The sequence below is a fragment of the Clavelina lepadiformis genome, chromosome 7 (genome assembly GCF_947623445.1).
Source record: "Clavelina lepadiformis chromosome 7, kaClaLepa1.1, whole genome shotgun sequence".
Classification (NCBI taxonomy): domain Eukaryota; kingdom Metazoa; phylum Chordata; class Ascidiacea; order Aplousobranchia; family Clavelinidae; genus Clavelina; species Clavelina lepadiformis.
Window position 1 is genome coordinate 3951346 of NC_135246.1, and position 20568 is coordinate 3971913.

Sequence of the window (20568 nt, forward strand, 5' to 3'; positions counted from 1 at the left end):
TACCGCCGCCGTTATGAACAAACAAATGCGTTGGCTTTAATGCTTTATTAGACAATCGGAACATTTTTGGTGTAAATTATGGAATGTGTCGATTAACTCATTATTTTTCCTACGTATTACTTTAACTCAGATTAATTTTTGTTAAGGGATTTTTCACCAAACAACGGCGACGTATTGACCGTTCGGTGTCTAAAACTGATTTAACAGACTAAAGCCAGTCGAACAGAAACAATTTAAATTGATTTCAGGTGATTTCTATGATAAACCTTATAGCGAATCCTCAAGCCGAAATACTTTTCATCTCTGGACCCTTGCAAACTGATTTTTATAAAGTGAGTAGAATCGGTGAGTGACAAGCACGTGGCATGCACGCGTATTGACCAAGACGCAATATTCCATACATAATTCCACCATTTTAAAACTTTCTCTTTCAGTTGGTTGTTACTGTAAGTTGAAGCGATCAGTTTTGAAAAGACGCTGAATAGAGTCAACGAGGCTCAATGTCACGATCACTCCGGTTGGTATGTGTCGTTTGCTGAGCTATAACGCTCGATGGTATCACGATAAGCGACAGTAACCACTCGATTTCTATTTTGTTGTGGAATACGTTTCGATTTGAAATGGGACATTCATACAGAGGTCACAATCGGGTTTCTAAAACAATTTTTGCCAAAATTAATCTCGGAGCGGGGCTAACCTTTGAAACTTGATCAGAGAATACTGGAAGCAACTCCGTATCAAAACTTGCAGTGCGGAATTCGCTTTGTTGGAAGCATCTGAGAACAGTCTCCCTCGAAAAAAACTTCAAAACAAGCGCCGTGAGCAACCTGCTTTGTATAAACTTGAGCATAAAGCTAAGAGGTTGATCTCTTGCAAGCGAGCATCGAAGTTAGCTGGATAATAATTTAATCGAAGCACAGATTGTCTATCTCTTGCCCGATGCTAGGTCGTTGATATAAACTCGTTTCGGCGATGTGATTTGAGTGAAAATTTATCGCTTACCCTGTTTACCGATCGCAACTCGGGCGGTCTTATCACACGCCGATTTGGTATAAAACCGACCGTGTATTTGTTGCCGCACTGTCATTATACTGTAGATGAGCTTGACCGACCACACAGAATGGATCAGCACAGAAATACTTGGACACTTTTTGGAAGTAAGTCGTCGATTGTCTGAAGAAGCTCTTCGCCTTTTGCAAGAGCGCAGTTGTATAACGTCACGATTCTGCTCGTTTCGGTAAAACGTTAAGTTTCAAGGAAAGTGTTTGTTGAACTCGAATGATGTCGTTGCTTTATATTTTTCCAGGCAAGTCGTTTGAGATGACAGCACTGATACTTCCCACTTCTCGAGACCAGGATTTCTCATCGCCGTTCGATGACGATCGCGTCCCGGCGCAAACGACATTTTTCTCTCCCGTGGAAGCCGGGATCGAACCGAAACCGTCGATCTCTGAATATGGCGCGCAAAAGAGCGGACTGTGTCCAAAGTACGTGGTTGTGACCTCATGTACTGTAGTTACTAAAACTTGTTACGACTGTTGTGTGAGTTCAAACACACCGTCAATCACGTAGGCAATACAACGTATTGACGTAAATGTTATTTCTAAACAGGTATCACGACGAGGGTCTATGCGAGCTCGGACCGGACTGTCTCCTGGTCCACGAAGAAAAGACGAAATACTTCTCGTCGCTTGACCCCAACGCCCCCGAGTTTTTTCCCCGCTCAGCGCGAAAATCCTTTACGGCGTCGGCAAGCTTCGAACGGTCCGGAAATAATGCTGAAGTGGACATCTTGGGACGTCGCTTGCCTTGTGCTGCAATACATCACAGATACCTAGGTAAGTTCATTGGCCGTCATTCAAACTGGTCTCTGCATGGTTTATGATCTGCCCCGGCTTGTATTTATGAAAGTTAATTCTAACGATGCCGATCCAATCAACCTCAGCTTATTTAAAGGAAATTTTATGCTATTTTTTTATTTTCAGATTCGGGCGAACGCAGCGAAATGTCCAAAACTAGACGCCCCTGCGCATTTTTGCAAGCAACCGGGAGATGTCGCTATCGGTCGAAGTGTATTTTTGTGCATGACGAAAAAGAAAAACGACCTGATATTTCCGCCGTGTATAGATACAAAACGAAGATATGTGAACGGTAAGCAAATTTTTCTGTTAAGATCTAAGACAACGCTACTCGTTTATGATTGCAACTTAGTTTAGTAAAATAATTGTTACGTTTACTTGATTTTAGGTGGTCCCGAGGAATTGCCCACTCGGCGGCATCATGTACCTTCGCACACGGATCGAGCGAGCTTCGGTCGAATTATGATCTACCGCCTTTTCTTTAGTAGAATTATTTCTTTTTTTAAGTTATTCCGTTTTGTTTTTTAATGTTACTCCAATAAAAGATCTTCCGTGAACTGCACGATCTGATCTATTGTGATGCCGTCAAACAGGGTAAAACTAACATCTCTATGATTATGTCTGACGTTTTACCAAAGCATTTAAATAGCCGGCCATAGTTATGATTTCGATTAAAATTTGCCAAGATTCGGTCAGAAGCAGCAGCGAGCACATGGATACAGTTTGACTGAAACCCGGTGCACAAGGTCCAAGCAAGCTCGTGCGATAAAAGCAATTGTTCTGCCATCGTTACCCAATAGTTCGACGTGACATGACAATACTATGACAACACTTCGTGCCGAACCTAAGTGGCTGGCTAGCTACCGTAAAACTGTTTCAAACAAATTTAATAAACATATCGAGCAACGTTGAACTGCCAAAACGTCAAATCCGAAATCCCGGGGAAACGGAATTTGAATTTCCCGGGGTCCCGACCGTAGTTCGAAGCTGAGGATTTTTGAAGGCTTGTTTTGCTAATGGAAGGAAAATATTTTTTTTTAAAGTTTAACCGTCTGATGTGAAAATTCCACGCACGTGCCAGCATTAGCTCAAATTACGGCGTTAAGGCATCATGACCCAATTTAGAAAGACAGGCTTCTCAATGTGAAGTACAATAAATGAAGAAGTTAATATCGCAAAACCAAATCATGAACCTCCCTAATTTTGGCTTGCAATGAGATCGAGGCTAAGGACTGTCTATACAGTCTTAGTTTGGACAGAATCGTTGCACTAAAATTTCTGAAGGGCCTGTAGTACCGTTTTGAGCAGTTTTGAAACGGCAACACGGCGGTTGTGACGAAGGTCGCATGCAAGACGTCACTATAGAAAAACTTGGAATGGTTCCGGTCCAGTGCGTATGTGACCTTAATTTGTTATGGTCGTTTTGTGTTGGTTCAAAATTAGGGCTTTTTGGCTGACTATTTTTGGAAAAATGTAAGGAAAAAAGTTGTTTAAAAGTTGAAGTATTTGGTGTGAGAAATCCAGATACGAGAATTTGCTCAAAATTCTGCATTAAGCCCTTTTATCCTACATCTCGGCGGATACAAAAACTCAGCGAGGTGACCGGGCTTGTTCAGAAACAAATTCAAATTGAAAAATGTTACTTTGCATTGTTTAAGATAGAGTTTCGGATGGGCCTACAGTCCCTGAAACAACTACCTATCTTAACTTTACAGCAAGTCATGAGCTTAAAATTTTAGGACAGATACTCCAGAAAACTAAAATTTGCAACCCCACCAAATTCACGACTCAGCCTGTACCTGCAACCAGCTATCGCCAAAAAAAACCATAACAAACCAGCTCACCTCGACGTCACATGCGCATTGGACCGAAAAATTTCTTACTTTCTTTTTTATGACGCTTTGAGTTCGACATTGTCATAAACGCACGGTTGCTCGCTTGAGATCGTTTTCCTAAACGGAATTGACCCCTTTAGCGTCCTACTGTAGGCTACGACTTGGTGGATACAGAACCTCGGCCAGGTGACGACCGGGCTCCTTTATTAGTAAATACAAATCGAAAAATCAACACCGCGTACAGCACGACATGCCCAAGTGCAAGTTCTGTATACACGCTCTTCTTCTTCTACGAGGAATGCTGGGCAACGTAGTCGAAATTTAGCCAACAAACAGTCTGCTTATTTAAAAACATGTTGTACCGCGAATAATGTGAGTTACAATGTTATCGATAAAACACCGCCGAATTTTACCTTCCCAATTGATTCTCCGAATACCGCCGCCGTTATGAACAAACAAATGCGTTGGCTTTAATGCTTTATTAGACAATCGGAACATTTTTGGTGTAAATTATGGAATGTGTCGATTAACTCATTATTTTTCCTACGTATTACTTTAACTCAGATTAATTTTTGTTAAGGGATTTTTCACCAAACAACGGCGACGTATTGACCGTTCGGTGTCTAAAACTGATTTAACAGACTAAAGCCAGTCGAACAGAAACAATTTAAATTGATTTCAGGTGATTTCTATGATAAACCTTATAGCGAATCCTCAAGCCGAAATACTTTTCATCTCTGGACCCTTGCAAACTGATTTTTATAAAGTGAGTAGAATCGGTGAGTGACAAGCACGTGGCATGCACGCGTATTGACCAAGACGCAATATTCCATACATAATTCCACCATTTTAAAACTTTCTCTTTCAGTTGGTTGTTACTGTAAGTTGAAGCGATCAGTTTTGAAAAGACGCTGAATAGAGTCAACGAGGCTCAATGTCACGATCACTCCGGTTGGTATGTGTCGTTTGCTGAGCTATAACGCTCGATGGTATCACGATAAGCGACAGTAACCACTCGATTTCTATTTTGTTGTGGAATACGTTTCGATTTGAAATGGGACATTCATACAGAGGTCACAATCGGGTTTCTAAAACAATTTTTGCCAAAATTAATCTCGGAGCGGGGCTAACCTTTGAAACTTGATCAGAGAATACTGGAAGCAACTCCGTATCAAAACTTGCAGTGCGGAATTCGCTTTGTTGGAAGCATCTGAGAACAGTCTCCCTCGAAAAAAACTTCAAAACAAGCGCCGTGAGCAACCTGCTTTGTATAAACTTGAGCATAAAGCTAAGAGGTTGATCTCTTGCAAGCGAGCATCGAAGTTAGCTGGATAATAATTTAATCGAAGCACAGATTGTCTATCTCTTGCCCGATGCTAGGTCGTTGATATAAACTCGTTTCGGCGATGTGATTTGAGTGAAAATTTATCGCTTACCCTGTTTACCGATCGCAACTCGGGCGGTCTTATCACACGCCGATTTGGTATAAAACCGACCGTGTATTTGTTGCCGCACTGTCATTATACTGTAGATGAGCTTGACCGACCACACAGAATGGATCAGCACAGAAATACTTGGACACTTTTTGGAAGTAAGTCGTCGATTGTCTGAAGAAGCTCTTCGCCTTTTGCAAGAGCGCAGTTGTATAACGTCACGATTCTGCTCGTTTCGGTAAAACGTTAAGTTTCAAGGAAAGTGTTTGTTGAACTCGAATGATGTCGTTGCTTTATATTTTTCCAGGCAAGTCGTTTGAGATGACAGCACTGATACTTCCCACTTCTCGAGACCAGGATTTCTCATCGCCGTTCGATGACGATCGCGTCCCGGCGCAAACGACATTTTTCTCTCCCGTGGAAGCCGGGATCGAACCGAAACCGTCGATCTCTGAATATGGCGCGCAAAAGAGCGGACTGTGTCCAAAGTACGTGGTTGTGACCTCATGTACTGTAGTTACTAAAACTTGTTACGACTGTTGTGTGAGTTCAAACACACCGTCAATCACGTAGGCAATACAACGTATTGACGTAAATGTTATTTCTAAACAGGTATCACGACGAGGGTCTATGCGAGCTCGGACCGGACTGTCTCCTGGTCCACGAAGAAAAGACGAAATACTTCTCGTCGCTTGACCCCAACGCCCCCGAGTTTTTTCCCCGCTCAGCGCGAAAATCCTTTACGGCGTCGGCAAGCTTCGAACGGTCCGGAAATAATGCTGAAGTGGACATCTTGGGACGTCGCTTGCCTTGTGCTGCAATACATCACAGATACCTAGGTAAGTTCATTGGCCGTCATTCAAACTGGTCTCTGCATGGTTTATGATCTGCCCCGGCTTGTATTTATGAAAGTTAATTCTAACGATGCCGATCCAATCAACCTCAGCTTATTTAAAGGAAATTTTATGCTATTTTTTTATTTTCAGATTCGGGCGAACGCAGCGAAATGTCCAAAACTAGACGCCCCTGCGCATTTTTGCAAGCAACCGGGAGATGTCGCTATCGGTCGAAGTGTATTTTTGTGCATGACGAAAAAGAAAAACGACCTGATATTTCCGCCGTGTATAGATACAAAACGAAGATATGTGAACGGTAAGCAAATTTTTCTGTTAAGATCTAAGACAACGCTACTCGTTTATGATTGCAACTTAGTTTAGTAAAATAATTGTTACGTTTACTTGATTTTAGGTGGTCCCGAGGAATTGCCCACTCGGCGGCATCATGTACCTTCGCACACGGATCGAGCGAGCTTCGGTCGAATTATGATCTACCGCCTTTTCTTTAGTAGAATTATTTCTTTTTTTAAGTTATTCCGTTTTGTTTTTTAATGTTACTCCAATAAAAGATCTTCCGTGAACTGCACGATCTGATCTATTGTGATGCCGTCAAACAGGGTAAAACTAACATCTCTATGATTATGTCTGACGTTTTACCAAAGCATTTAAATAGCCGGCCATAGTTATGATTTCGATTAAAATTTGCCAAGATTCGGTCAGAAGCAGCAGCGAGCACATGGATACAGTTTGACTGAAACCCGGTGCACAAGGTCCAAGCAAGCTCGTGCGATAAAAGCAATTGTTCTGCCATCGTTACCCAATAGTTCGACGTGACATGACAATACTATGACAACACTTCGTGCCGAACCTAAGTGGCTGGCTAGCTACCGTAAAACTGTTTCAAACAAATTTAATAAACATATCGAGCAACGTTGAACTGCCAAAACGTCAAATCCGAAATCCCGGGGAAACGGAATTTGAATTTCCCGGGGTCCCGACCGTAGTTCGAAGCTGAGGATTTTTGAAGGCTTGTTTTGCTAATGGAAGGAAAATATTTTTTTTTAAAGTTTAACCGTCTGATGTGAAAATTCCACGCACGTGCCAGCATTAGCTCAAATTACGGCGTTAAGGCATCATGACCCAATTTAGAAAGACAGGCTTCTCAATGTGAAGTACAATAAATGAAGAAGTTAATATCGCAAAACCAAATCATGAACCTCCCTAATTTTGGCTTGCAATGAGATCGAGGCTAAGGACTGTCTATACAGTCTTAGTTTGGACAGAATCGTTGCACTAAAATTTCTGAAGGGCCTGTAGTACCGTTTTGAGCAGTTTTGAAACGGCAACACGGCGGTTGTGACGAAGGTCGCATGCAAGACGTCACTATAGAAAAACTTGGAATGGTTCCGGTCCAGTGCGTATGTGACCTTAATTTGTTATGGTCGTTTTGTGTTGGTTCAAAATTAGGGCTTTTTGGCTGACTATTTTTGGAAAAATGTAAGGAAAAAAGTTGTTTAAAAGTTGAAGTATTTGGTGTGAGAAATCCAGATACGAGAATTTGCTCAAAATTCTGCATTAAGCCCTTTTATCCTACATCTCGGCGGATACAAAAACTCAGCGAGGTGACCGGGCTTGTTTAGAAACAAATTCAAATTGAAAAATGTTACTTTGCATTGTTTAAGATAGAGTTTCGGATGGGCCTACAGTCCCTGAAACAACTACCTATCTTAACTTTACAGCAAGTCATGAGCTTAAAATTTTAGGACAGATACTCCAGAAAACTAAAATTTGCAACCCCACCAAATTCACGACTCAGCCTGTACCTGCAACCAGCTATCGCCAAAAAAAACCATAACAAACCAGCTCACCTCGACGTCACATGCGCATTGGACCGAAAAATTTCTTACTTTCTTTTTTATGACGCTTTGAGTTCGACATTGTCATAAACGCACGGTTGCTCGCTTGAGATCGTTTTCCTAAACGGAATTGACCCCTTTAGCGTCCTACTGTAGGCTACGACTTGGTGGATACAGAACCTCGGCCAGGTGACGACCGGGCTCCTTTATTAGTAAATACAAATCGAAAAATCAACACCGCGTACAGCACGACATGCCCAAGTGCAAGTTCTGTATACACGCTCTTCTTCTTCTACGAGGAATGCTGGGCAACGTAGTCGAAATTTAGCCAACAAACAGTCTGCTTATTTAAAAACATGTTGTACCGCGAATAATGTGAGTTACAATGTTATCGATAAAACACCGCCGAATTTTACCTTCCCAATTGATTCTCCGAATACCGCCGCCGTTATGAACAAACAAATGCGTTGGCTTTAATGCTTTATTAGACAATCGGAACATTTTTGGTGTAAATTATGGAACGTGTCGATTAACTCATTATTTTTCCTACGTATTACTTTAACTCAGATTAATTTTTGTTAAGGGATTTTTCACCAAACAACGGCGACGTATTGACCGTTCGGTGTCTAAAACTGATTTACCAGACTAAAGCCAGTCGAACAGAAACAATTTAAATTGATTTCAGGTGATTTCTATGATAAACCTTATAGCGAATCCTCAAGCCAAAATACTTTTCATCTCTGGACCCTTGCAAACTGATTTTTATAAAGTGAGTAGAATCGGTGAGTGACAAGCACGTGGCATGCACGCGTATTGACCAAGACGCAATATTCCATACATAATTACACCATTTTAAAACTTTCTCTTTCAGTTGGTTGTTACTGTAAGTTAAAGCGATCAGTTTTGAAAAGACGCTGAATAGAGTCAACGAGGCTCAATGTCACGATTACACCGGTCGGTATGTGTCGTTTGCTGAGCTACAACGCTCGATGGTATCACGACAAGCGACAGTAACCATTCAATTTCTATTTTGTTGTGGAATACGTTTCGATTTGAAATGGGACATTCATACAGAGGTCACAATCGGGTTTCTAAAACAATTTTTGCCAAAATTAATCTCGGAGCGGGACTAACCTTTGAAACTTGATCAGAGAATACTGGAAGCAACTCCGTATCAAAACTTGCAGTGCGGAATTCGCTTTGTTGGAAGCATCTGAGAACAGTCTCCCTCGAAAAAAACTTCAAAACAAGCGCCGTGAGCAACCTGCTTTGTATAAACTTGAGCATAAAGCTAAGAGGTTGATCTCTTGCAAGCGAGCATCGAAGTTAGCTGGATAATAATTTAATCGAAGCACAGATTGTCTATCTCTTGCCCGATGCTAGGTCGTTGATATAAACTCGTTTCGGCGATGCGATTTGAGTGAAAATTTATCGCTTACCCTGTTTACCGATCGCAACTCGGGCGGTCTTATCACACGCCGATTTGGTATAAAACCGACCGTGTATTTGTTGCCGCACTGTCATTATACTGTAGATGAGCTTGACCGACCACACAGAATGGATCAGCACAGAAATACTTGGACACTTTTTGGAAGTAAGTCGTCGATTGTCTGAAGAAGCTCTTCGCCTTTTGCAAGAGCGCAGTTGTATGACGTCACGATTGTGCTCGTTTCGGTAAAACGTTAAGTTTCAAGGAAAGTGTTTGTTGAACTCGAATGATGTCGTTGCTTGATATTTTTCCAGGCAAGTCGTTTGAGATGACAGCACTGATACTTCCCACTTCTCGAGACCAGGATTTCTCATCGCCGTTCGATGACGATCGCGTCCCGGCGCAAACGACATTTTTCTCTCCCGTGGAAGCCGGGATCGAACCGAAACCGTCGATCTTTGAATATGGCGCGCAAAAGAGCGGACTGTATCCAAAGTACGTGGTTGTGACCTCATGTACTGTAGTTACTAAAACTTGTTACGACTGTTGTGTGAGTTCAAACACACCGTCAATCACGTAGCCAATACAACGTATTGACGTAAATGTTATTTCTAAACAGGTATCACGACGAGGGTCTATGCGAGCTCGGACCGGACTGTCCCCTGGTCCACGAAGAAAAGACGAAATACTTCTCGTCGCTTGACCCCAACGCCCCCGAGTTTTTTTCCCGCTCAGCGCGAAAATCCTTTACGGCGTCGGCAAGCTTCGAACGGTCCGGGAATAATGCTGAAGTGGACATCTTGGGACGTCGCTTGCCTTGTGCTGCAATACAGCACAGATACCTAGGTAAGTTCATTGGCCGTCATTCAAACTGGTCTCTGCATGGTTTATGATCTGCCCCGGCTTGTATTTATGAAAGTTAATTCTAACGATGCCGATCCAATCAACCTCAGCTTATTTAAAGGAAATTTTATGCTATTTTTTTATTTTCAGATTCGGGCGAACGCAGCGAAATGTCCAAAACTAGACGCCCCTGCGCATTTTTGCAAGCAACCGGGAGATGTCGCTATCGGTCGAAGTGTATTTTTGTGCATGACGAAAAAGAAAAACGACCTGATATTTCCGCCGTGTATAGATACAAAACGAAGATATGTGAACGGTAAGCAAATTTTTCTGTTAAGATCTAAGACAACGCTACTCGTTTATGATTGCAACTTAGTTTAGTAAAATAATTGTTACGTTTACTTGATTTTAGGTGGTCCCGAGGAATTGCCCACTCGGCGGCATCATGTACCTTCGCACACGGATCGAGCGAGCTTCGGTCGAATTATGATCTACCGCCTTTTCTTTAGTAGAATTATTTCTTTTTTTAAGTTATTCCGTTTTGTTTTTTAATGTTACTCCAATAAAAGATCTTCCGTGAACTGCACGATCTGATCTATTGTGATGCCGTCAAACAGGGTAAAACTAACATCTCTATGATTATGTCTGACGTTTTACCAAAGCATTTAAATAGCCGGCCATAGTTATGATTTCGATTAAAATTTGCCAAGATTCGGTGAGAACCAGCAGCGAGCACATGGATACAGTTTGACTGAAACCCGGTGCACAAGGTCCAAGTAAGCTCGTGCGATAAAAGCAATTGTTCAGCCATCGTTACCCAATAGTTCGACGTGACATGACAATACTATGACAACACTTCGTGCCGAACCTAAGTGGCTGGCTAGCTACCGTAAAACTGTTTCAAACAAATTTAATAAACATATCGAGCAACGTTGAACTGCCAAAACGTCAAATCCGAAATCCCGGGGAAACGGAATTTGAATTTCCCGGGGTCCCGACCGTAGTTCGAAGCTGAGGATTTTTGAAGGCTTGTTTTGCTAATGGAAGGAAAATATTTTTTTTTAAAGTTTAACCGTCTGATGTGAAAATTCCACGCACGTGCCAGCATTAGCTCAAATTACGGCGTTAAGGCATCATGACCCAATTTAGAAAGACAGGCTTCTCAATGTGAAGTACAATAAATGAAGAAGTTAATATCGCAAAACCAAATCATGAACCTCCCTAATTTTGGCTTGCAATGAGATCGAGGCTAAAGACTGTCTATACAGTCTTAGTTTGGACAGAATCGTTGCACTAAAATTTCTGAAGGGCCTGTAGTACCGTTTTGAGCAGTTTTGAAACGGCAACACGGCGGTTGTGACGAAGGTCGCATGCAAGACGTCACTATAGAAAAACTTGGAATGGTTCCGGTCCAGTGCGTATGTGACCTTAATTTGTTATGGTCGTTTTGTGTTGGTTCAAAATTAGGGCTTTTTGGCTGACTATTTTTGGAAAAATGTAAGGAAAAAAGTTGTTTAAAAGTTGAAGTATTTGGTGTGAGAAATCCAGATACGAGAATTTGCTCAAAATTCTGCATTAAGCCCTTTTATCCTACATCTCGGCGGATACAAAAACTCAGCGAGGTGACCGGGCTTGTTCAGAAACAAATTCAAATTGAAAAATGTTACTTTGCATTGTTTAAGATAGAGTTTCGGATGGGCCTACAGTCCCTGAAACAACTACCTATCTTAACTTTACAGCAAGTCATGAGCTTAAAATTTTAGGACAGATACTCCAGAAAACTAAAATTTGCAACCCCACCAAATTCACGACTCAGCCTGTACCTGCAACCAGCTATCGCCAAAAAAAACCATAACAAACCAGCTCACCTCGACGTCACATGCGCATTGGACCGAAAAATTTCTTACTTTCTTTTTTATGACGCTTTGAGTTCGACATTGTCATAAACGCACGGTTGCTCGCTTGAGATCGTTTTCCTAAACGGAATTGACCCCTTTAGCGTCCTACTGTAGGCTACGACTTGGTGGATACAGAACCTCGGCCAGGTGACGACCGGGCTCCTTTATTAGTAAATACAAATCGAAAAATCAACACCGCGTACAGCACGACATGCCCAAGTGCAAGTTCTGTATACACGCTCTTCTTCTTCTACGAGGAATGCTGGGCAACGTAGTCGAAATTTAGCCAACAAACAGTCTGCTTATTTAAAAACATGTTGTACCGCGAATAATGTGAGTTACAATGTTATCGATAAAACACCGCCGAATTTTACCTTCCCAATTGATTCTCCGAATACCGCCGCCGTTATGAACAAACAAATGCGTTGGCTTTAATGCTTTATTAGACAATCGGAACATTTTTGGTGTAAATTATGGAATGTGTCGATTAACTCATTATTTTTCCTACGTATTACTTTAACTCAGATTAATTTTTGTTAAGGGATTTTTCACCAAACAACGGCGACGTATTGACCGTTCGGTGTCTAAAACTGATTTAACAGACTAAAGCCAGTCGAACAGAAACAATTTAAATTGATTTCAGGTGATTTCTATGATAAACCTTATAGCGAATCCTCAAGCCGAAATACTTTTCATCTCTGGACCCTTGCAAACTGATTTTTATAAAGTGAGTAGAATCGGTGAGTGACAAGCACGTGGCATGCACGCGTATTGACCAAGACGCAATATTCCATACATAATTCCACCATTTTAAAACTTTCTCTTTCAGTTGGTTGTTACTGTAAGTTGAAGCGATCAGTTTTGAAAAGACGCTGAATAGAGTCAACGAGGCTCAATGTCACGATCACTCCGGTTGGTATGTGTCGTTTGCTGAGCTATAACGCTCGATGGTATCACGATAAGCGACAGTAACCACTCGATTTCTATTTTGTTGTGGAATACGTTTCGATTTGAAATGGGACATTCATACAGAGGTCACAATCGGGTTTCTAAAACAATTTTTGCCAAAATTAATCTCGGAGCGGGGCTAACCTTTGAAACTTGATCAGAGAATACTGGAAGCAACTCCGTATCAAAACTTGCAGTGCGGAATTCGCTTTGTTGGAAGCATCTGAGAACAGTCTCCCTCGAAAAAAACTTCAAAACAAGCGCCGTGAGCAACCTGCTTTGTATAAACTTGAGCATAAAGCTAAGAGGTTGATCTCTTGCAAGCGAGCATCGAAGTTAGCTGGATAATAATTTAATCGAAGCACAGATTGTCTATCTCTTGCCCGATGCTAGGTCGTTGATATAAACTCGTTTCGGCGATGTGATTTGAGTGAAAATTTATCGCTTACCCTGTTTACCGATCGCAACTCGGGCGGTCTTATCACACGCCGATTTGGTATAAAACCGACCGTGTATTTGTTGCCGCACTGTCATTATACTGTAGATGAGCTTGACCGACCACACAGAATGGATCAGCACAGAAATACTTGGACACTTTTTGGAAGTAAGTCGTCGATTGCCTGAAGAAGCTCTTCGCCTTTTGCAAGAGCGCAGTTGTATAACGTCACGATTCTGCTCGTTTCGGTAAAACGTTAAGTTTCAAGGAAAGTGTTTGTTGAACTCGAATGATGTCGTTGCTTTATATTTTTCCAGGCAAGTCGTTTGAGATGACAGCACTGATACTTCCCACTTCTCGAGACCAGGATTTCTCATCGCCGTTCGATGACGATCGCGTCCCGGCGCAAACGACATTTTTCTCTCCCGTGGAAGCCGGGATCGAACCGAAACCGTCGATCTCTGAATATGGCGCGCAAAAGAGCGGACTGTGTCCAAAGTACGTGGTTGTGACCTCATGTACTGTAGTTACTAAAACTTGTTACGACTGTTGTGTGAGTTCAAACACACCGTCAATCACGTAGGCAATACAACGTATTGACGTAAATGTTATTTCTAAACAGGTATCACGACGAGGGTCTATGCGAGCTCGGACCGGACTGTCTCCTGGTCCACGAAGAAAAGACGAAATACTTCTCGTCGCTTGACCCCAACGCCCCCGAGTTTTTTCCCCGCTCAGCGCGAAAATCCTTTACGGCGTCGGCAAGCTTCGAACGGTCCGGAAATAATGCTGAAGTGGACATCTTGGGACGTCGCTTGCCTTGTGCTGCAATACATCACAGATACCTAGGTAAGTTCATTGGCCGTCATTCAAACTGGTCTCTGCATGGTTTATGATCTGCCCCGGCTTGTATTTATGAAAGTTAATTCTAACGATGCCGATCCAATCAACCTCAGCTTATTTAAAGGAAATTTTATGCTATTTTTTTATTTTCAGATTCGGGCGAACGCAGCGAAATGTCCAAAACTAGACGCCCCTGCGCATTTTTGCAAGCAACCGGGAGATGTCGCTATCGGTCGAAGTGTATTTTTGTGCATGACGAAAAAGAAAAACGACCTGATATTTCCGCCGTGTATAGATACAAAACGAAGATATGTGAACGGTAAGCAAATTTTTCTGTTAAGATCTAAGACAACGCTACTCGTTTATGATTGCAACTTAGTTTAGTAAAATAATTGTTACGTTTACTTGATTTTAGGTGGTCCCGAGGAATTGCCCACTCGGCGGCATCATGTACCTTCGCACACGGATCGAGCGAGCTTCGGTCGAATTATGATCTACCGCCTTTTCTTTAGTAGAATTATTTCTTTTTTTAAGTTATTCCGTTTTGTTTTTTAATGTTACTCCAATAAAAGATCTTCCGTGAACTGCACGATCTGATCTATTGTGATGCCGTCAAACAGGGTAAAACTAACATCTCTATGATTATGTCTGACGTTTTACCAAAGCATTTAAATAGCCGGCCATAGTTATGATTTCGATTAAAATTTGCCAAGATTCGGTCAGAAGCAGCAGCGAGCACATGGATACAGTTTGACTGAAACCCGGTGCACAAGGTCCAAGCAAGCTCGTGCGATAAAAGCAATTGTTCTGCCATCGTTACCCAATAGTTCGACGTGACATGACAATACTATGACAACACTTCGTGCCGAACCTAAGTGGCTGGCTAGCTACCGTAAAACTGTTTCAAACAAATTTAATAAACATATCGAGCAACGTTGAACTGCCAAAACGTCAAATCCGAAATCCCGGGGAAACGGAATTTGAATTTCCCGGGGTCCCGACCGTAGTTCGAAGCTGAGGATTTTTGAAGGCTTGTTTTGCTAATGGAAGGAAAATATTTTTTTTTAAAGTTTAACCGTCTGATGTGAAAATTCCACGCACGTGCCAGCATTAGCTCAAATTACGGCGTTAAGGCATCATGACCCAATTTAGAAAGACAGGCTTCTCAATGTGAAGTACAATAAATGAAGAAGTTAATATCGCAAAACCAAATCATGAACCTCCCTAATTTTGGCTTGCAATGAGATCGAGGCTAAGGACTGTCTATACAGTCTTAGTTTGGACAGAATCGTTGCACTAAAATTTCTGAAGGGCCTGTAGTACCGTTTTGAGCAGTTTTGAAACGGCAACACGGCGGTTGTGACGAAGGTCGCATGCAAGACGTCACTATAGAAAAACTTGGAATGGTTCCGGTCCAGTGCGTATGTGACCTTAATTTGTTATGGTCGTTTTGTGTTGGTTCAAAATTAGGGCTTTTTGGCTGACTATTTTTGGAAAAATGTAAGGAAAAAAGTTGTTTAAAAGTTGAAGTATTTGGTGTGAGAAATCCAGATACGAGAATTTGCTCAAAATTCTGCATTAAGCCCTTTTATCCTACATCTCGGCGGATACAAAAACTCAGCGAGGTGACCGGGCTTGTTTAGAAACAAATTCAAATTGAAAAATGTTACTTTGCATTGTTTAAGATAGAGTTTCGGATGGGCCTACAGTCCCTGAAACAACTACCTATCTTAACTTTACAGCAAGTCATGAGCTTAAAATTTTAGGACAGATACTCCAGAAAACTAAAATTTGCAACCCCACCAAATTCACGACTCAGCCTGTACCTGCAACCAGCTATCGCCAAAAAAAACCATAACAAACCAGCTCACCTCGACGTCACATGCGCATTGGACCGAAAAATTTCTTACTTTCTTTTTTATGACGCTTTGAGTTCGACATTGTCATAAACGCACGGTTGCTCGCTTGAGATCGTTTTCCTAAACGGAATTGACCCCTTTAGCGTCCTACTGTAGGCTACGACTTGGTGGATACAGAACCTCGGCCAGGTGACGACCGGGCTCCTTTATTAGTAAATACAAATCGAAAAATCAACACCGCGTACAGCACGACATGCCCAAGTGCAAGTTCTGTATACACGCTCTTCTTCTTCTACGAGGAATGCTGGGCAACGTAGTCGAAATTTAGCCAACAAACAGTCTGCTTATTTAAAAACATGTTGTACCGCGAATAATGTGAGTTACAATGTTATCGATAAAACACCGCCGAATTTTACCTTCCCAATTGATTCTCCGAATACCGCCGCCGTTATGAACAAACAAATGCGTTGGCTTTAATGCTTTATTAGACAATCGGAACATTTTTGGTGTAAATTATGGAACGTGTCGATTAACTCATTATTTTTCCTACGTATTACTTTAACTCAGATTAATTTTTGTTAAGGGATTTTTCACCAAACAACGGCGACGTATTGACCGTTCGGTGTCTAAAACTGATTTACCAGACTAAAGCCAGTCGAACAGAAACAATTTAAATTGATTTCAGGTGATTTCTATGATAAACCTTATAGCGAATCCTCAAGCCAAAATACTTTTCATCTCTGGACCCTTGCAAACTGATTTTTATAAAGTGAGTAGAATCGGTGAGTGACAAGCACGTGGCATGCACGCGTATTGACCAAGACGCAATATTCCATACATAATTACACCATTTTAAAACTTTCTCTTTCAGTTGGTTGTTACTGTAAGTTAAAGCGATCAGTTTTGAAAAGACGCTGAATAGAGTCAACGAGGCTCAATGTCACGATTACACCGGTCGGTATGTGTCGTTTGCTGAGCTATAACGCTCGATGGTATCACGACAAGCGACAGTAACCATTCAATTTCTATTTTGTTGTGGAATACGTTTCGATTTGAAATGGGACATTCATACAGAGGTCACAATCGGGTTTCTAAAACAATTTTTGCCAAAATTAATCTCGGAGCGGGACTAACCTTTGAAACTTGATCAGAGAATACTGGAAGCAACTCCGTATCAAAACTTGCAGTGCGGAATTCGCTTTGTTGGAAGCATCTGAGAACAGTCTCCCTCGAAAAAAACTTCAAAACAAGCGCCGTGAGCAACCTGCTTTGTATAAACTTGAGCATAAAGCTAAGAGGTTGATCTCTTGCAAGCGAGCATCGAAGTTAGCTGGATAATAATTTAATCGAAGCACAGATTGTCTATCTCTTGCCCGATGCTAGGTCGTTGATATAAACTCGTTTCGGCGATGCGATTTGAGTGAAAATTTATCGCTTACCCTGTTTACCGATCGCAACTCGGGCGGTCTTATCACACGCCGATTTGGTATAAAACCGACCGTGTATTTGTTGCCGCACTGTCATTATACTGTAGATGAGCTTGACCGACCACACAGAATGGATCAGCACAGAAATACTTGGACACTTTTTGGAAGTAAGTCGTCGATTGTCTGAAGAAGCTCTTCGCCTTTTGCAAGAGCGCAGTTGTATGACGTCACGATTGTGCTCGTTTCGGTAAAACGTTAAGTTTCAAGGAAAGTGTTTGTTGAACTCGAATGATGTCGTTGCTTGATATTTTTCCAGGCAAGTCGTTTGAGATGACAGCACTGATACTTCCCACTTCTCGAGACCAGGATTTCTCATCGCCGTTCGATGACGATCGCGTCCCGGCGCAAACGACATTTTTCTCTCCCGTGGAAGCCGGGATCGAACCGAAACCGTCGATCTTTGAATATGGCGCGCAAAAGAGCGGACTGTATCCAAAGTACGTGGTTGTGACCTCATGTACTGTAGTTACTAAAACTTGTTACGACTGTTGTGTGAGTTCAAACACACCGTCAATCACGTAGCCAATACAACGTATTGACGTAAATGTTATTTCTAAACAGGTATCACGACGAGGGTCTATGCGAGCTCGGACCGGACTGTCCCCTGGTCCACGAAGAAAAGACGAAATACTTCTCGTCGCTTGACCCCAACGCCCCCGAGTTTTTTTCCCGCTCAGCGCGAAAATCCTTTACGGCGTCGGCAAGCTTCGAACGGTCCGGGAATAATGCTGAAGTGGACATCTTGGGACGTCGCTTGCCTTGTGCTGCAATACAGCACAGATACCTAGGTAAGTTCATTGGCCGTCATTCAAACTGGTCTCTGCATGGTTTATGATCTGCCCCGGCTTGTATTTATGAAAGTTAATTCTAACGATGCCGATCCAATCAACCTCAGCTTATTTAAAGGAAATTTTATGCTATTTTTTTATTTTCAGATTCGGGCGAACGCAGCGAAATGTCCAAAACTAGACGCCCCTGCGCATTTTTGCAAGCAACCGGGAGATGTCGCTATCGGTCGAAGTGTATTTTTGTGCATGACGAAAAAGAAAAACGACCTGATATTTCCGCCGTGTATAGATACAAAACGAAGATATGTGAACGGTAAGCAAATTTTTCTGTTAAGATCTAAGACAACGCTACTCGTTTATGATTGCAACTTAGTTTAGTAAAATAATTGTTACGTTTACTTGATTTTAGGTGGTCCCGAGGAATTGCCCACTCGGCGGCATCATGTACCTTCGCACACGGATCGAGCGAGCTTCGGTCGAATTATGATCTACCGCCTTTTCTTTAGTAGAATTATTTCTTTTTTTAAGTTATTCCGTTTTGTTTTTTAATGTTACTCCAATAAAAGATCTTCCGTGAACTGCACGATCTGATCTATTGTGATGCCGTCAAACAGGGTAAAACTAACATCTCTATGATTATGTCTGACGTTTTACCAAAGCATTTAAATAGCCGGCCATAGTTATGATTTCGATTAAAATTTGCCAAGATTCGGTGAGAACCAGCAGCGAGCACATGGATACAGTTTGACTGAAACCCGGTGCACAAGGTCCAAGTAAGCTCGTGCGATAAAAGCAATTGTTCAGCCATCGTTACCCAATAGTTCGACGTGACATGACAATACTATGACAACACTTCGTGCCGAACCTAAGTGGCTGGCTAGCTACCGTAAAACTGTTTCAAACAAATTTAATAAACATATCGAGCAACGTTGAACTGCCAAAACGTCAAATCCGAAATCCCGGGGAAACGGAATTTGAATTTCCCGGGGTCCCGACCGTAGTTCGAAGCTGAGGATTTTTGAAGGCTTGTTTTGCTAATGGAAGGAAAATATTTTTTTTTAAAGTTTAACCGTCTGATGTGAAAATTCCACGCACGTGCCAGCATTAGCTCAAATTACGGCGTTAAGGCATCATGACCCAATTTAGAAAGACAGGCTTCTCAATGTGAAGTACAATAAATGAAGAAGTTAATATCGCAAAACCAAATCATGAACCTCCCTAATTTTGGCTTGCAATGAGATCGAGGCTAAGGACTGTCTATACAGTCTTAGTTTGGACAGAATCGTTGCACTAAAATTTCTGAAGGGCCTGTAGTACCGTTTTGAGCAGTTTTGAAACGGCAACACGGCGGTTGTGACGAAGGTCGCATGCAAGACGTCACTATAGAAAAACTTGGAATGGTTCCGGTCCAGTGCGTATGTGACCTTAATTTGTTATGGTCGTTTTGTGTTGGTTCAAAATTAGGGCTTTTTGGCTGACTATTTTTGGAAAAATGTAAGGAAAAAAGTTGTTTAAAAGTTGAAGTATTTGGTGTGAGAAATCCAGATACGAGAATTTGCTCAAAATTCTGCATTAAGCCCTTTTATCCTACATCTCGGCGGATACAAAAACTCAGCGAGGTGACCGGGCTTGTTTAGAAACAAATTCAAATTGAAAAATGTTACTTTGCATTGTTTAAGATAGAGTTTCGGATGGGCCTACAGTCCCTGAAACAACTACCTATCTTAACTTTACAGCAAGTCATGAGCTTAAAATTTTAGGACAGATACTCCAGAAAACTAAAATTTGCAACCCCACCAAATTCACGACTCAGCCTGTACCTGCAACCAGCTATCGCCAAAAAAAACCATAACAAACCAGCTCACCTCGACGTCACATGCGCATTGGACCGAAAAATTTCTTACTTTCTTTTTTATGACGCTTTGAGTTCGACATTGTCATAAACGCACGGTTGCTCGCTTGAGATCGTTTTCCTAAACGGAATTGACCCCTTTAGCGTCCTACTGTAGGCTACGACTTGGTGGATACAGAACCTCGGCCAGGTGACGACCGGGCTCCTTTATTAGTAAATACAAATCGAAAAATCAACACCGCGTACAGCACGACATGCCCAAGTGCAAGTTCTGTATACACGCTCTTCTTCTTCTACGAGGAATGCTGGGCAACGTAGTCGAAATTTAGCCAACAAACAGTCTGCTTATTTAAAAACATGTTGTAC

General features: G+C 41.9%; 3 protein-coding genes across 3 annotated transcripts; all 3 read left to right on the forward strand.

Annotated features, from left to right (window-relative positions):
- Positions 1–1120: 1120 nt before the first annotated feature.
- LOC143465232 (uncharacterized) lies at positions 1121–2344 on the forward strand. The gene is made up of 5 exons (XM_076963423.1): positions 1121–1157; positions 1307–1487; positions 1612–1838; positions 1986–2151; positions 2248–2344. Exons 1-5 carry the CDS (start codon positions 1121–1123, stop codon positions 2342–2344), a joined length of 708 nt encoding a protein of 235 aa, XP_076819538.1.
- A 2904-nt stretch (positions 2345–5248) lies between these two features.
- Positions 5249–6472, forward strand: LOC143465234 (uncharacterized). The gene is made up of 5 exons (XM_076963424.1): positions 5249–5285; positions 5435–5615; positions 5740–5966; positions 6114–6279; positions 6376–6472. The coding sequence occupies exons 1-5, from the start codon at positions 5249–5251 to the stop codon at positions 6470–6472; spliced, it is 708 nt and encodes a 235-aa protein (XP_076819539.1).
- Positions 6473–13504: 7032 nt separating this feature from the next.
- On the forward strand, positions 13505–14728 carry LOC143465236 (uncharacterized). The gene is made up of 5 exons (XM_076963428.1): positions 13505–13541; positions 13691–13871; positions 13996–14222; positions 14370–14535; positions 14632–14728. Exons 1-5 carry the CDS (start codon positions 13505–13507, stop codon positions 14726–14728), a joined length of 708 nt encoding a protein of 235 aa, XP_076819543.1.
- The last annotated feature ends 5840 nt before the right edge of the window (positions 14729–20568 follow it).